The sequence below is a fragment of the Artemia franciscana genome, chromosome 20, assembly GCF_032884065.1.
Source record: "Artemia franciscana chromosome 20, ASM3288406v1, whole genome shotgun sequence".
NCBI classification, from domain to species: Eukaryota; Metazoa; Arthropoda; class Branchiopoda; order Anostraca; family Artemiidae; genus Artemia; species Artemia franciscana.
This window is the reverse complement of record NC_088882.1, coordinates 20,853,749-20,868,286: the sequence shown is the minus strand read 5'-3', so window position 1 is coordinate 20,868,286 and position 14,538 is coordinate 20,853,749. Positions and strand designations below refer to the sequence as shown.

At 34.6% G+C, this 14,538-nt stretch overlaps 1 protein-coding gene across 1 annotated transcript in view; it reads left to right on the top strand.

Moving 5' to 3' along the window:
* The window catches only part of LOC136040020 (uncharacterized), a 232,342-nt gene that overhangs the window by 122,688 nt on the left and 95,116 nt on the right, over window positions 1–14,538 (top strand). The window contains exon 11 of the mRNA XM_065724086.1: window positions 6,809–7,005. Within this exon, the coding sequence (XP_065580158.1) occupies window positions 6,809–7,005 (197 nt within the window). The remainder of the gene's footprint in view (window positions 1–6,808; window positions 7,006–14,538) is intronic.

The following is a 14,538-nucleotide window of genomic DNA, read 5'->3' as shown; positions in this document are numbered from 1 at the left end:
GATTAACAGAATCACTACCGGCTGACGTACTTTTCATCTCAAAAATAATATTACATACCTCTTCTTGAGTAACAGGCCTTAAATGCATAGAGACGACAACGGGATTACCTGAAAAAGATATTTTATCAATGAATTTAATCGGGTAGCTATTACAAAATAAAATAAAAAAGCTATTACAAAAAAGTATTTGAGGGATGTTTTATTTTGAAATAGCTACCCGATTAAATTCATTGATAAAATAATAAAAAATAGACGCATTAAACACAACAATAGGGGTATTGGGTTTCACAGTGCACAGAATTAAACTTACCGAAAAGGCTAATTTCTTTGCATTATGTACCTACTTTGGGGGAGATGCTTAAACGAATTTTAGGTAAACATAACATTGATACTTCTTTCCAATCAGTGAGACCATTAGGTAGTTTTCTTAATCCTGGGAAGGATTTAACCCGGGGATATTTAGTTAGTGGGGTGTATAGGTTCAATCGGTTTTTATTAAAAAAAGGAAATAACTAAACTTAAAGTACACTGCTATGTGACAAAACTCACGTTGAGACACATATAAAATTCCTTGTTCCTGTGGGAAGTTTTATATTGGTAGAACTCACCAACAATTTACTGAAAGATTTATTGAACATCGCAACTCAATAGAAAAGAAAACCCTAAAATTAAGAAAGCCTCCGGAAACTTTTGTTTCGGCTCTAGCTGAACATACATTCTTTCATCCCGAACATTTTACACAATTTGCTGAAGCTACAGCTAATTCTAATGATAGAGGTTTTTCTCAGTGGGCGAGGGAGGCTATAGAAATTAGAAAACATATATATGCTAATCTTTCAATAACTAAGTTTCAATTTTCATAATTTTTCCTCAGTTGCTCTTTGATGTTTCTCATTGAAGTAACTCGAATAGCTTCTTTTCCCTACGTGGATAAGTAGCGACAATTGTATTTATTATTATTGGTGGTGGTTTTATTTGTTTTTAGTTTAGTTTTCTTTTTATCTTGTGCTGAGGACGCCTTGTTTGGATACAGGCGAAATATCCGCGTTGTTTTAGTCTTTCCTCTCTACTGGCCGTCGTCTCGTTTGAGCTTTTTTTGTAGAGTTTTATCTCTCTTTGTTGTTTAAAGTATTATGCAGTACCGAAATCGACGAATCATAAACTCTTTTAAAACTTACATTAATATCATTCATTGGATCCACTAAATTAGTCCAATCAGCATGTGCAATCTGTTGCTTAAACTTTTCAAGATCTTTCTGATAAAATACGGGCAATGGGCTCGGTGGAATTCTATTTGCTGAGAAGAGATAAAAAGCTTAAGTCCCACCGAAATCCCAAAATGGTCAGAAGCATCTGTAACAATAACTCCTGGATTAGAAAATTTCAAATTAGTAAAGATATTATCAAGGAGCTTAGACGAAGATCTTGCAACACGTGTATATATATTAATTGTAGGAAATAAGCGATAAGACATACAGAGCTGCAAAAATTCTGTAGGAATATTCGCCCCGAGATCATGGAGCTTAATATTATAATCCCCAAGCATCATAAACGGATATTGTCCAATTGGTAATTTCTCAACCTGTTTATCCATAAGATTCATAAATGGCGGCAAAGATCCAGATGGCGGCCTGTATGGTACTACAGTACAGGTACTGCGGCCTGTATACAAATCTTTCGGTTTCAATTTAAGTTGAAGGATAAATAGCTCAAATAACATTTCGTGTTATATCGCTAAGCCATTTCTCACCAAAACCTTGATATCTCTCCCTATATATGCTCCATTCCCTCCATGTTGTTTGGGATCACGATTTCAAGTTCAAGTTCCTTTTATTATCAATATCCATCCATTTATAAACAAAAAATATCCCAAAGGGCTCAATGGCCCGTTATTTGGAAAAAAACAAACAACAAAACAAAACATAAATAACTATTAAATACATTCAAACTCAAAATATATTTAGAGTCTACTCTCCAATCCCCACCCGAGTATAACCGGTCTCCGCACCACCTAATTAAAAAAAAAAATGATAAAAAAATATACATCGAGGACCCAACACTCACACCACCCAAATCTAAATAATTAAATTCAATCTAAATAATTAAGTAAATAAATTAAATCTAAATAAATAAATAATATGAACGACTGATCAACAATATAATTTAGTTTTTTTAATTAAAAAAATTTTCAACCGTTTCTTGAAGGAGCCTATGGTACAGGACCGTCTAATCCCAACAAGAATGGAATTCCAGGCACGTCCGACAGCAACTATCAGACCAAAGTCCGAGCGCACTGCAGCGGTGGATGGCACTAGCACATCACCCTGGTTCCTATTTTCATAAGGACTGACATTTCTAACAATCTCAAGAAGCCCGGAAAAAATTTGATGGAAGGTCTCCACGGAAATATTGAAATGCAATAAGAGAGAGATATAATGTATGAAAAGAGAGATTTAATGTATGAGAAATGTATTTCTATTATAAATTTGTATCCTGGAATTTGAAGGAGTGCAGAGTTATGATCGTTCAGCCAAGTTTCGATGAGACCAATAACCTGACATAATAGAAAGCTTATATATCTCATTTACAGAATTAAAAGTTGAATTCAGCCCTTGGCAATTAAGATGGAAAACTTTTAGGTCTCCTGCATCACCACCTCGATACATGGAATTAATATCATCTTTAAAAAACTCGAATTACAAGAAACATACTGACCAGCTACCCCAACATCATAGCTTTGGTGGAATTCCTCCGTAAAAATACTTCCAAAATCCACATTCGACGCTTCTAAATTTTTAAGGTTACTGTTGCTTCGACAATTAATACTATCATTAACCATAATAATCAAATTTCAGAAAATTGGTACACGGTTTTGTCACTTCAATTCCCCCCCCCCCAAAAAAAAGAAAAAGAAAAAGGAAACGAATACCTTCCAAGCAAATAACCAATATATGAAAAAATACACCACAAAATATTGCCTTTGATTTGTATAGAAATTCTCTACCACTACGGCTACTATCTATCTAAACTCGTACAAAAAAAATAAAAAATTATATATATATTCTCCTAAACAATAAATTCACTTAATCACCAAATAAAGTAAAATAAAGGAATGAAAAGCGAAAACATTCACATTAACCAACAAGATCACCAAAATTATGGTAATAACAAACCATTTGCATTATACAATTTTACTTTGGTGACAATGTTACCTTTCTTTACGCATATGGAGGGAGGTAAGCTAGGGGTTACTCAGCATTCCACACCTTTATCAATCAAACATTTATGGATATTAAGCAGCTCCTTACGCAAAACTCTCAACACGGGGTCTAACGTCATCTCCAATAAACACAGACTTGTAGGACCCAAACTCTTTCCCTTTAAGATTCTTCACATTGCTTATAATCAAAAACAGAGCTGAACACTGTCCAGTTTGATTTTGCAAATTTTTTCGAGCAATGAACCACATTAAAATATGGTATATTTTCACCAAGAAGAGACAATCCATTTACAAGCACGTCTGAAATCAGCATCGTTGGTAGGTACATCATTTAGACCCCTGAATAATAATTTGACATTTTGTCAGGATTTCCATCAATAATCGACTGGTTGACGATCAAATTCACTTGTTCGTTGTATTTATCAACTATCTCTGACTGACCCTCGACAATAGTCTTTAGGGCCAGGAGTTAACTCTTGTAAGTTCATTCTCAGTCGGATTATTTTTATTTTCCAGGATTGTAACACAATTGTTCATTAAATTCAAACCAGTTTTGGTTTCAAGAACATTATTATTCAGGCTCGAAATGTTCTCACGAATAGATTTAATCATTTCCATTATTTAAACAATATTTTCTGCATTCGTTTTCTGACAATCAGCCATACAGCTTTCGTCAGAATTCCTTGTTGAATTCATTACCGGATCTGGTAATGCAGCTTCTATTTGGTTGCGTTTCCCCCTGGTTTTCCTTCCCATGATGGCCAAATCAAGCGAAAATCAATCAATCGCCTACCTTTTTATGAGCGTAATATTTATCCACGCTAGCTCAGAGCACGTGGTTTGCATATGCCGTTAAAAGGGCACGACTAGCACCCAAAATTTTAAAAAAACTTGAACGTAGAAATATCTCGTCAGGAACCTCCTTCAAAGATATCCGTTTACACTATATCACGCCTGCTAAATTTGTAAGTATATTCTTAAAAATCTGCAACATATAAACATAGAATCATAGAATTGTTCATGCTTAAAAATTTGGGAAGGGTTCGTGGTAAAAATCAACTACAGTTTCCCAGGATCAAGTTTAAAAAAGTAGATTCCTAGAATCTAATTCGGGCTAAAGAGCTGTGTATGAAACCTGTGCGGGTTTGAATAACAGGAACGTGACTCTACAAAAAGCTACTCTGTCTCACTATCACACATGTTTTGCACCTGGTGATGTGTGCAGAATAATATGAATCGGAAGACTACCTTTTTGTCACTTTTCACTATTTTTGTTTTACGAAGCTTATCAATTCGACTACTAAGTCAGTCATTCTGTTATAAAAAAGTCAAGTTTTACTTTTCCAAGGAGACATCTATCTGGCATTTTTAAAGTGATGCCAAAATACCATCAATGAACTTAATAGATGGCAATACTATAAACTGCAGCCGTTCGAATGGCTAGTATTGCATAGTGGTTTTAACTTAAAATTTTATCAAAACGCATTGGCCAATTAAATACTTTTGGGGTTTTGGAGGTTGTAATCCTCCAACATCTTCAGTGCAATAGCACATTGTCTTGAGACTTTTCACAGAAACTGAAAGGACTTTGCGGTTTGGAAGGGTCATTTTTTTCATTTCATTTCATTTAAAACAAGTTAAAATATTAGTTTGTATTTTTGAGAGTCTATTTTGTACGGTTTATTTTTTTTATATTTTTTTTCTTGCTTGAAATTTTTTCTTTTTTTATATTCCTTTCTTAATGCGAGATTTTAACTTCTAGGCGTTTTTCCAGAAATTCATAGAGACGGTAATTATATTACAATACTAAAATCCTTTTGTTTTTATTGAAATCCTTGCGTGACACTATTGTTTTTATTTTGTTAGAAATAATGTTCATCATTCTTTTTTTCTTAGCTTTCTTTATCTTTACATTTACATTTCTTTTATCATTATTCTGTATCTGTGTTGTTCTTTGTTATGCAATATATTTTGAGATTTCTGAGTTATTCGTCATTATCTTGTCATGAGCATGACAAGCCCGTGATGTAATAGAATAAATACTATCCTTATGCTTTTCTGTTGCACTGTCTTGTGCCAAACTAAAAAAAAAAGTCTACACTATTGTCCTTTAAGTAGTGTCATTCCAATTTTTTAGCATGGTTACCACCTCTGGTGATTATAGCTACCACTACTAGCACTCCACCGCAGCACCAAGCCACCTGAGGCCAACGCAGTGGCGTATGCTACTCCTCTATCCTAATCTATTCAAAGCTTCTCTCTTTACACCCTCCTAAGAAGTTCTAATTTACGTTAAATCCTTTCTTACGACCTCCTCTCACACTATTCGGGGACAACTATCTTTCATTTGGGCCTAGATGGGCGGCCGAGAAGGGTGATCTTTGATAATCTTGTCAACCTTCATCCGCAAAACATGACCTGGCCAATACAACCTTTCTATGATTATAGCCTTGGAAGCTGGGAGAGAACCCCATTTTTTGCACAGCTTTCTGTTTGAAATACGATCAGTTAGCCGGGCACCCAAAACTGTCTGTTCTACACAAATCCTTTGGGAAACATCAAAAAAATCCTCCTCTGTCTTCCGAAGCGCCCACGTTTCAGAGCCATTCCTCGACCACTGTCATCGCTGTAGCTTCCACTACTCTAATTTGGTTTGCAGACTTATTTTTCTATTCTTCGAAAACTTTTTTCAGCTGTAAAAACACCCTGGGCCTTGGCTATTCTACCTTTTACGTCTTCACTGCATCAAACATCTTCACTAATAATACTGTACAGGTAAGTGAAGCTGAATCGGCTGAATCAAACGCTTGTTCATAATCTATAAAACTGACAGCTACAGGGGGCTGATGATTCAAGCACTTCTCAGCTATTGATATAAGAGTGAAGATATGGCTGACGCATGCTCACCCCTTCTTAAAACCTGACACTCTTCTTCTTTGAAACTTTGTTCTCGGCATCATTAAGTCTAAAAAATATCATCATACTAAGTAATTTGCTTCTTACAGAAGTCAATGTATAATTTCAGCTCTCTAATTGTTCTTATCACATTTATTAAATAAATTTATTATTTATTATGTGATATAATAAATTCTTATCACATTTATTACAAAGGGGCTTAATTAAGGTTTTCCTAAAATCACTAGGTTATTTCCCCTTTTTCGAAGATCTTATTCATAATCTACAGTAATTTATCTCTAACTTCACAACCAGTATTTTTCAAAAACTCTTTTTAACATACCATCAGAACCTGAGGGTATATTAATTTTTAATATTTTCATCACGAATTTTAGTTATTTTATTTTTTCTCTTCATTTATTCCAGTAGTGATTTGAAATGATTTTTCTACAATTCATTTTCTGCCTAGAATGATCATCTGAAATGCATAGTCCTGAAAAGTAATGACTCAGATGTAAAAACAGATTAGATCTAAATTGTTTCCACAAAGAAGAACAAAATCAAACTATTTCGTATATTTGACTGAACGTGTAAGAAATTCAAGAGTGCTTTACTTTATCTATTTTTTTACGTCTTGAGCATTTTAATATTGCTTAAAGAGTAAAGCACAGTTTGACTATCTATTTTTCAAAGGTGTCTCCTTCTTGTACGTCTGTATACGTGGATGGTGGGGAAATACGTGGAAGTTCAAACGCTACAGTGCAAATAAAGTATGATTCCAAGACTAGCCTATTGTCGATGATAGTTTGGTTTCCTGAGCTTCCTGTCCATATTGAACTAGACGATCCTATTCTTGGGATGATTCCAGGCTGGAGAGTTCCTCATTTCAGGTAAGATTTTTTCTTTACAAAAAAAAAAAGAAAGAAAAAAGTCGCTGTGATTTTCGTTTTTTAAGACTGTTTGATTCAAAATCAGACGGAAAACCGGTATGGGTAAATGGGCCATTTGTAGTACTGGGTGGCTTGGGTAAAAGAGACCTGATGTGAATAAATTAGAAAAATAATTTGAGAAAAATAAATCATTATAATATTTATTATAAATTTATTGATAAATAGGAAATACATAATATTATGAATAACCATATGAGCATTCAATCTTTCAAAGGATGTATTGAAAGCGGTCTCCTGGACTTCGGTACACAAACTAACACGTCTCATCATGTTTCAAAAGCTTTTGCCCGTTTTTTAGGTGTTATATCTCCAATCATATTGAGAGTGTCTTTATTCTTTCCGAGAGAAGTAATATTTGTTGACAAAATGGAAATGTTGCAAGTGAACTGTCCAAATGCTTGCTATAAGTCAACTAACGTAAAATTAGGCGTTTGGTGAGAAGTTTCAAGTACTTGGTGTCCACCTAATTTTTGTGTCAAATTTCATGGTGAACAGTTAAGTTCCAACAACCTTCTGTGAACTATTGAATATTCATGTTGTTGTTCATCTCTCTATTTACTACTTTAAAAGAAAATTTATCTTTTATCTTGGCCACCTTTTACTGTTCCAAGTATTTTTGGTGTAAACAGTCAGAAATGATAGGGATTGTTTCAATATATCTGTATACATAAGTGTAAACTGTCGACTAAGTTTGGGGTCAGAGAATCGACATCACCTAGCAAGAATCAGAGAATATCGTTTTGTTGGAGGGACCATGATGGGCAGTATCCTTTCAATGAAATACAAAAACATTAGCATTTAACATTGTACTTTTTACTACAATCTAGAAAAATCCCTTTTTATGCTTAATACAAGCTTGGGCATTTTCTCTATCAAGTTACCCGTAATGGGGCAACCATCATTCTGGATTTCTTAGGCATTGCATGATTCTAGTGACAGTACTAAAGGGAATAGAAAAAAATAACGCCCAATGTTCTGGCAGCGTGAAAAAATGAATTTCTTAAATAGATCGGTTGTGCAGTTAGAGATAAATTACTGAAGATCATGAATATGATTTTGAAAAAGGTTAAGTGTTGGCTATGGTGAGACTTAGCCTCTAAGGCTGAGGCTTAATTTAATCAAACCCCTAAGAAAGGTGACAAGGATGAGTGTGGTAAATATACAGGCATAAGTTTAGTTTCTGTTGTAAGCAGGTTGCTTAGTACAATGATACTTTTTAGGCTTAAGAGATGCTGTAGATTAAGTTTTAAGAGAAAAATAGTGCTGCTTTAGGAAGGGAAGTGGAAGCTTTGACTGAATTCTCACTTTTAGATTAACGATTTAGATGTATCAAAGTTATCACACCCGTTTAGTTTCCAGGTTTATGGATTACGAGCAAGCGTTTGATTCAGTCGATAGAAGAGTTTTAACGAAGGCCCTATCCTTTATGGTATATCGTATAAATGCACTAAAGTGGTTAGTGCTATGTAGAAGAATAACATTGCTGCGATTAAGGTAGGAAATGCGGTTAGTAGCAGGTCTCGTATAGAATCAGGAGTTAAGCAGGGATCCGTTTTGTCCCCATTTATATGGATCATTTCGATGGTCTGGGTCCTAAGGAACACGGCCAAGGCTACTGGAGAGCATTGAATCAATTGGGAAAGTAAAAGTGTATTAGGCTTAGGTCATGGCGATGATTTGAGTGTTCTAGGTCAGAATGTTAGAAAAATGAAGGATTTGTTGGATATTTTGTGAGTCCAGGGTGCAAGAATAGATTTGGAAATTAATGTTAAGAAGATTTTCTAAAGAAATATCGTTTCTTCAATTAAACAAGCTGAAGCAATAGCTGTTCTGTTGATTCGCGTGCGACTTAACACCCGTAAGACCTTTTGGAAGTGTGATCTGGAACTTAAGAAAGTGAAGAACCAAGCCAAGCTTTGGTTGAAAATGTGGATTGCTTGCGGTAGACCTTCTAGTGGGCAAGTTTTTAGCATCAAGCACTGAACAAAATCGGCCTATTAGCGTCATCTTCGTGCAGTTCGGTTTTCGGGTGCTGAATTTCCGACTAATGGTAAATAGTTGCAAAATGTGCCGAATGCGAAGAAACTCGAAGAATCTTCTTCTAGTGATATTATTCCAAGATTGTCATGGATTAAACATTATACGCGCATCTTTTCCGCGATTAATTATGATGTTCATAGTCGTTTTATTGCTTTAGTGGCAAAGGTTCTTCCTAATAGTGTGAGCCAAAGACAATTTATACCTGTTGATAAATCTAATGTTGTGAAATTTCTTCGACGGTTAAAGTCAAAGTCTTGTGACCTTGATGGTATTTGTACGGCTCATTTTCATCCAAAGTCAGCTAAACTTCTATCGTATATTCAATTATACGATTTTTTTTGCAGTAGTTTTTCAATTGCCACTGTATGTTTTTGGCTGCATCGCAGGAATGAGTCTACCCGAATACACCTTGCTGTGTAGCTGGAAGAGTTTGGAACCTCGTTTGAGAAGAAAGTAATGTAAGGTTGAAATACCTCCAAAACCCCTAAGGTTGGTAGCATAAATTCATCGTAGGTTTCAGTCGAATGAGACTGTCACGAGTGCAGAAGCTTCTCCTCTATCCTACTCTTCTTAAGGCTCCTGTTTTGGCCATTTACCAAGAAACTTCGTAACCCCTGTTTTCTTTCTAAAAAGATACCTTTTAAAACAAATAAACGAAATTGTTTGCTATTTTGAAGACTTATGAAGAAAAGGAAAAAAAGCAAGAAAGCCCTAATAATTATCCTCAAAATGCCTTTAAATTTTAACTGTAAATGAATTTTCGGAGATTACAACATTTATGCCCTTTGAATCTCCTGTTGACAGACTTCACTATGGGTGGAGGATTTTAAAGTTCGACGATGATCCATTTCCCGCTAATAAGACTCCAGGTAATCTAAGATGCTTAACCCCAGAATGATTCCTTGCGATAGAATAAAAATGAAAAAAAAACCAGACGTCATTGCAACCGATTACAAACGAGCTACTTCTAAGAGGTCTCAGGTCTTACCAACCCCATCTGCTCAACTACTGTGTGGGGTACTAGGTATATCTAGAAGTGTTGAAATGAAGAAAAAAAAGAATAGCACGAGAAACAACTAACAGAAGAGGAGAGACTTAAGAAGGAGAGGACAGAAGATGTTAGCTACTGATAAAGTTAAACGTGGTAAACGCTAAGTTGCTCAGAAACTAGTCCAGGAAAATAATAGAAAATTCCAGACAGATATTAGAAATAAGATATTCATTGAAATAGGCTTAGCCTAACCAATGCAACTTGAAGCATCAAAGCAACTTGAAGAGCAGCAAATAAAGGCCAAAGAAGATTTTTGATAAGAAAAAATTCAACTCATGTATACGGTGTGAGGAGAAGTCAAACAAAAAGTATTGGGTTTTTACAAAACATTACTACCTATCGTTTTTCGTAATATTACTCTAAGTTGGCCTTTTTTTGATGTGTCATTTTTGTTATTTTGCAAGTAAATGAAGATAAAAAAAAACAAAAAAAACGAACATTGTAATTGGATACTATTCTGATAATGACAGCAAATGAAGCAAGCAGTCTTTTTTGGAGCTTTGTGTAAACAACCCTCTCTTAAGCTTACAGATATCCAATTACAAACATTGTAATTGGATACTATGCTGATGATGACAGCAAATGAAGCAAGCAGTCTTTTTTAGAGCTTTGTGTCAACAGCCCTCTCTGAAGCTAAGCTAAAAGCTATTGCTACTACTACTACTACTACTACTACTACTATTAGCCTACTACTAACAACTCACTGCAGCACCAAACCGCTTAAGGTCAAAACAGCTACAAATATTCTTCCTCCTTCCCAACATTTTCAAAGCTTCCCTCTTTACACCCTTCTAGGAAGTTCCCGTTTCCCTTAAATCTTTCCTTATTACATGCTCCCACTCCAACCAGCACCGAACTGCTTCTCGTTTGGTCCTAGACGGTTGGTCGAAAAGGACAATCTTTGGCAATATATCATCCTTCGCCCGCAGAACATACCATAGCCTTATCAAAACTTCTCTCATCATAGCCTTGGAAAGCGGGATTGAACCATACTTTTGGTAGAGCCTACTGTTTGAGATACGGTCAGTCAGTTTGGTACTCAAAACAATTTGAAGGAAATTTCCCTGGAAAATACCTAGCAAATCTTCCTCTGTTTTTTGAGCGCCCATGCCCCAGAACCATACTTGACCACTGTCATCACTGTAGCTTCCAATATCTTGGTTCGTAGGCTTATTTTCAATTCTTCCAAACTTTATTCAACTCTGAAAAAAGCACACACTTGGCCTTGGCTATTTTACTTTTAACATATTCACTGCACCCACCATATTTACTAATAATACTACTTATTTAAGTGAAGCTGTCCATCTTATTGATCTTCTCGTTACTCAGCATCACCTTTTCATATTCACTTATTCTTAGGTTTAACGACTTAGTCTTCTTAATGTTAATTTTTTCAAACCTATTCTTGCATCAAGAAACAATTGGTTAATATTTTCCAACGTATTGAACTTGGGCTTGACTTTGGCAAAAAGCACCTTATCAAGTCAGTTTTTTTTATCAAATTTTCCGATCGTTAAAGTCTAAAAATTCATTTTTTTTTTAATTTCTTGAATGGCAGCCCTAGCGTGACTTTCAGAGCCAGCATAAATTTTTCGATTTAATGCTGGTTTAGATGGAATATTAAATGAAAAACAAGTTTTTTGAACTGAAAGTAGCAACATGAAGACTTAAAACGAACAGAAATGATTCCTTACATGAGGGGGAGGGGCCTCCCCCTGCTCAATCCCTCGCTCTTCACACTAAAGTTTTTTAGTACTTAATAAGTTTCTTTTTCCAATTCGACGGTTTTTATGTTTTATGAGTCGTTCTTGAAGAATTGGGACCAAAAAATCTTATTTTATCGTAAAGAGCGAGGTACTGAGGAGGGGACAGTGCCACTCATCTATGACATTATTTCTATTCGTTTTAAGTTGAATATTGCTCCTTACTTTCAGTTGAAGAACTTTTTTTATTTAGTTTTTTTTTTATCATTGTTCAAATAATACCGGGAATTCATCTACCTCTTCTAAGGGAAATTCCCACCTCACGAAAAATTGATTCGTGGAAAGTTCCTACTGAATAAAACCCCCCTCCCGCAGACAGTTTTTTAAAGGAAATGTTGCCCGGAAAATTCTCCTTAGCCTACTTTTATTTGAAAGAAAAAAGACTTGTTTTTTGTTTAATTTAGTGATTTTCTTTTCAAATCCTGCTGGAAACTCCCCTTCGTGAAACATTTCCCCCAGATACCCTCCACCCTAAATGGAAAGTTTCTACCGCCGAATATTCCTCCAATGAGAATTTATCCCACTATATATATATATATATATATATATATATATATATATATATATATATATATATATATATATATATATATACATATAATATATATATATATATATATATATATATATATATATATATATATATACATATATATATATATATATATATATATATATATATATATATATATATATATATATATATATATATATATATATATATATATATATATATATATATATATATATATATATATATATATATATATATATACATTCCTTGTGGGTGTTATATTTTCTGTTTTTAGCTGTTGTTTCTTTGTTTTTCCTGTATTGTTTGTGTTTCATTCTTTCGGCATTCCCAGTCATATAGGCTTGCGGGGGAGGAAGGTATTCCGATGATTGATGGATTTTTTGTTGTTGGATTAATGAATCGTATCTTAATTCAAGGGCAGAAATAAATTATATATATATATATATATATATATATATATATATATATATATATATATATATATATATATATATATATATATATAAATCAAAGTGAATTTACCAGCCTTTCTTTTCATTTCTTTCTCCTTTCATATTTCTCTTTTTATCGTCATGTGAATAACAATGTTGCTTGAGGCTCCCAGGAAATGCCTTAGATCCTTTTCTAAGTCTTTGATCTATTTTGAAATGACAAGGGTAAAGATTTTCACCATTCGCTCTGTTGCATTTATACAGTCGTTGGCCGAGTAAAATGCTTCCCCTCTCTCCATAAAAAAAAGTTCCTCCTTTTACTGTTTAGCCTTTGTGGCAGCCAATCTTCTGATCTAGATACCAAAAATATGCCAAACTGCGGTTGTGCTGAGCTACCTGGGCCTTTGTCACCCTCTTTTAACCTTCTTTTCTTCCTTTCTAACCTTCTAACCAGCTAATGGTCCGATGAAGGTGGGATCTATCAAGTCAATATATTTTCAGTTTTACATTGAAAAAGCGAGTGACACTTTAAAGGTACCTTAGACCAAAAAACCTTATGACAAATCCTTATGCTTCAGGTTATCCAAGCCATCATAAATAAGTTTATCGCTCCATTTCGAGACCTTAAAAATTCAAAGTTCTTTTTTATAACTCTTACGCAATTTGTTTTCTGAACAGAACTGTGCAAAATTTGACCATGCTACTTAGTTTTAAACACGATTTTACCAAGCCAGCAAGTATAAATTTTTCAATTTAATAACCTACTGGTTTAGATGCAGTATTAAATAAAAAATAAGGTTTTTCAGCTAAAAGTAAGGAGTAATACCAAAACTTAAAATGAACCGAAATTATCCCATACATGAGGGGGCTTCCCCTTCCTCAGTCCCTTACTCATCATGCTAAAGTTTTTTAGTACTTTAATACGCTTCTTATTCTAATTAAACGGGCCTTGTGTTTCAGGAGTTGTTCTTAAAGAATTGGGACAAAAAGTCAAACTTTAACCTAAAGAACAAGGTATTAAGGAGGAGGCAGTCCCCCTCATATAACGAATAATTTCTGTTCGTTTTAAGTTTAATGTTTCTTCTTACTTTCAGTTGAAAAGACATTTTTTCTTTAGTTTTTTAACGTTTTTCAAATAATTCCGGTAAATCCTCCCCCCACGAAAAAATTCATCCATGGAGAGTTCCTCTGCGTAAAATCCCACCAGACAATTTCCTGTCGACAATACCGCCAGGGAAATTCTCCTTATCCTGCTTTTATTAAAAAAAACTTGTATTTTGTTTAATTTAAGATCTTCTTTTAAATCCTGGTGAAAATCTCCCTTCGTGGAACGTTTTCTCTGGAAACCCCCCTCCCCCCAATGAAAAGTTTCTACCGCGGAATATTCCCCCAATGAGAGTTTCTCCCGCGAACTCCCCTGCATGTCGGAAAAACCCACCTGACAGTTCAAACCCCGCTGGAAATTTCCCCCGAAAAATTTTCTCGGAACAAAAGTAAGACATATAGAGAGAATTTCGTATAGGAATATTGGCAAATTCGGCCCGCGTAAAATTTCCCCTAGAAAGTCCATCCCCAGAAAAGTCTCCCGTGGAAGTTTTTGGTCACTTATAAAGGGCAATTGAACTTCTAATTTCCGTTAGAATGTCCCTCCTC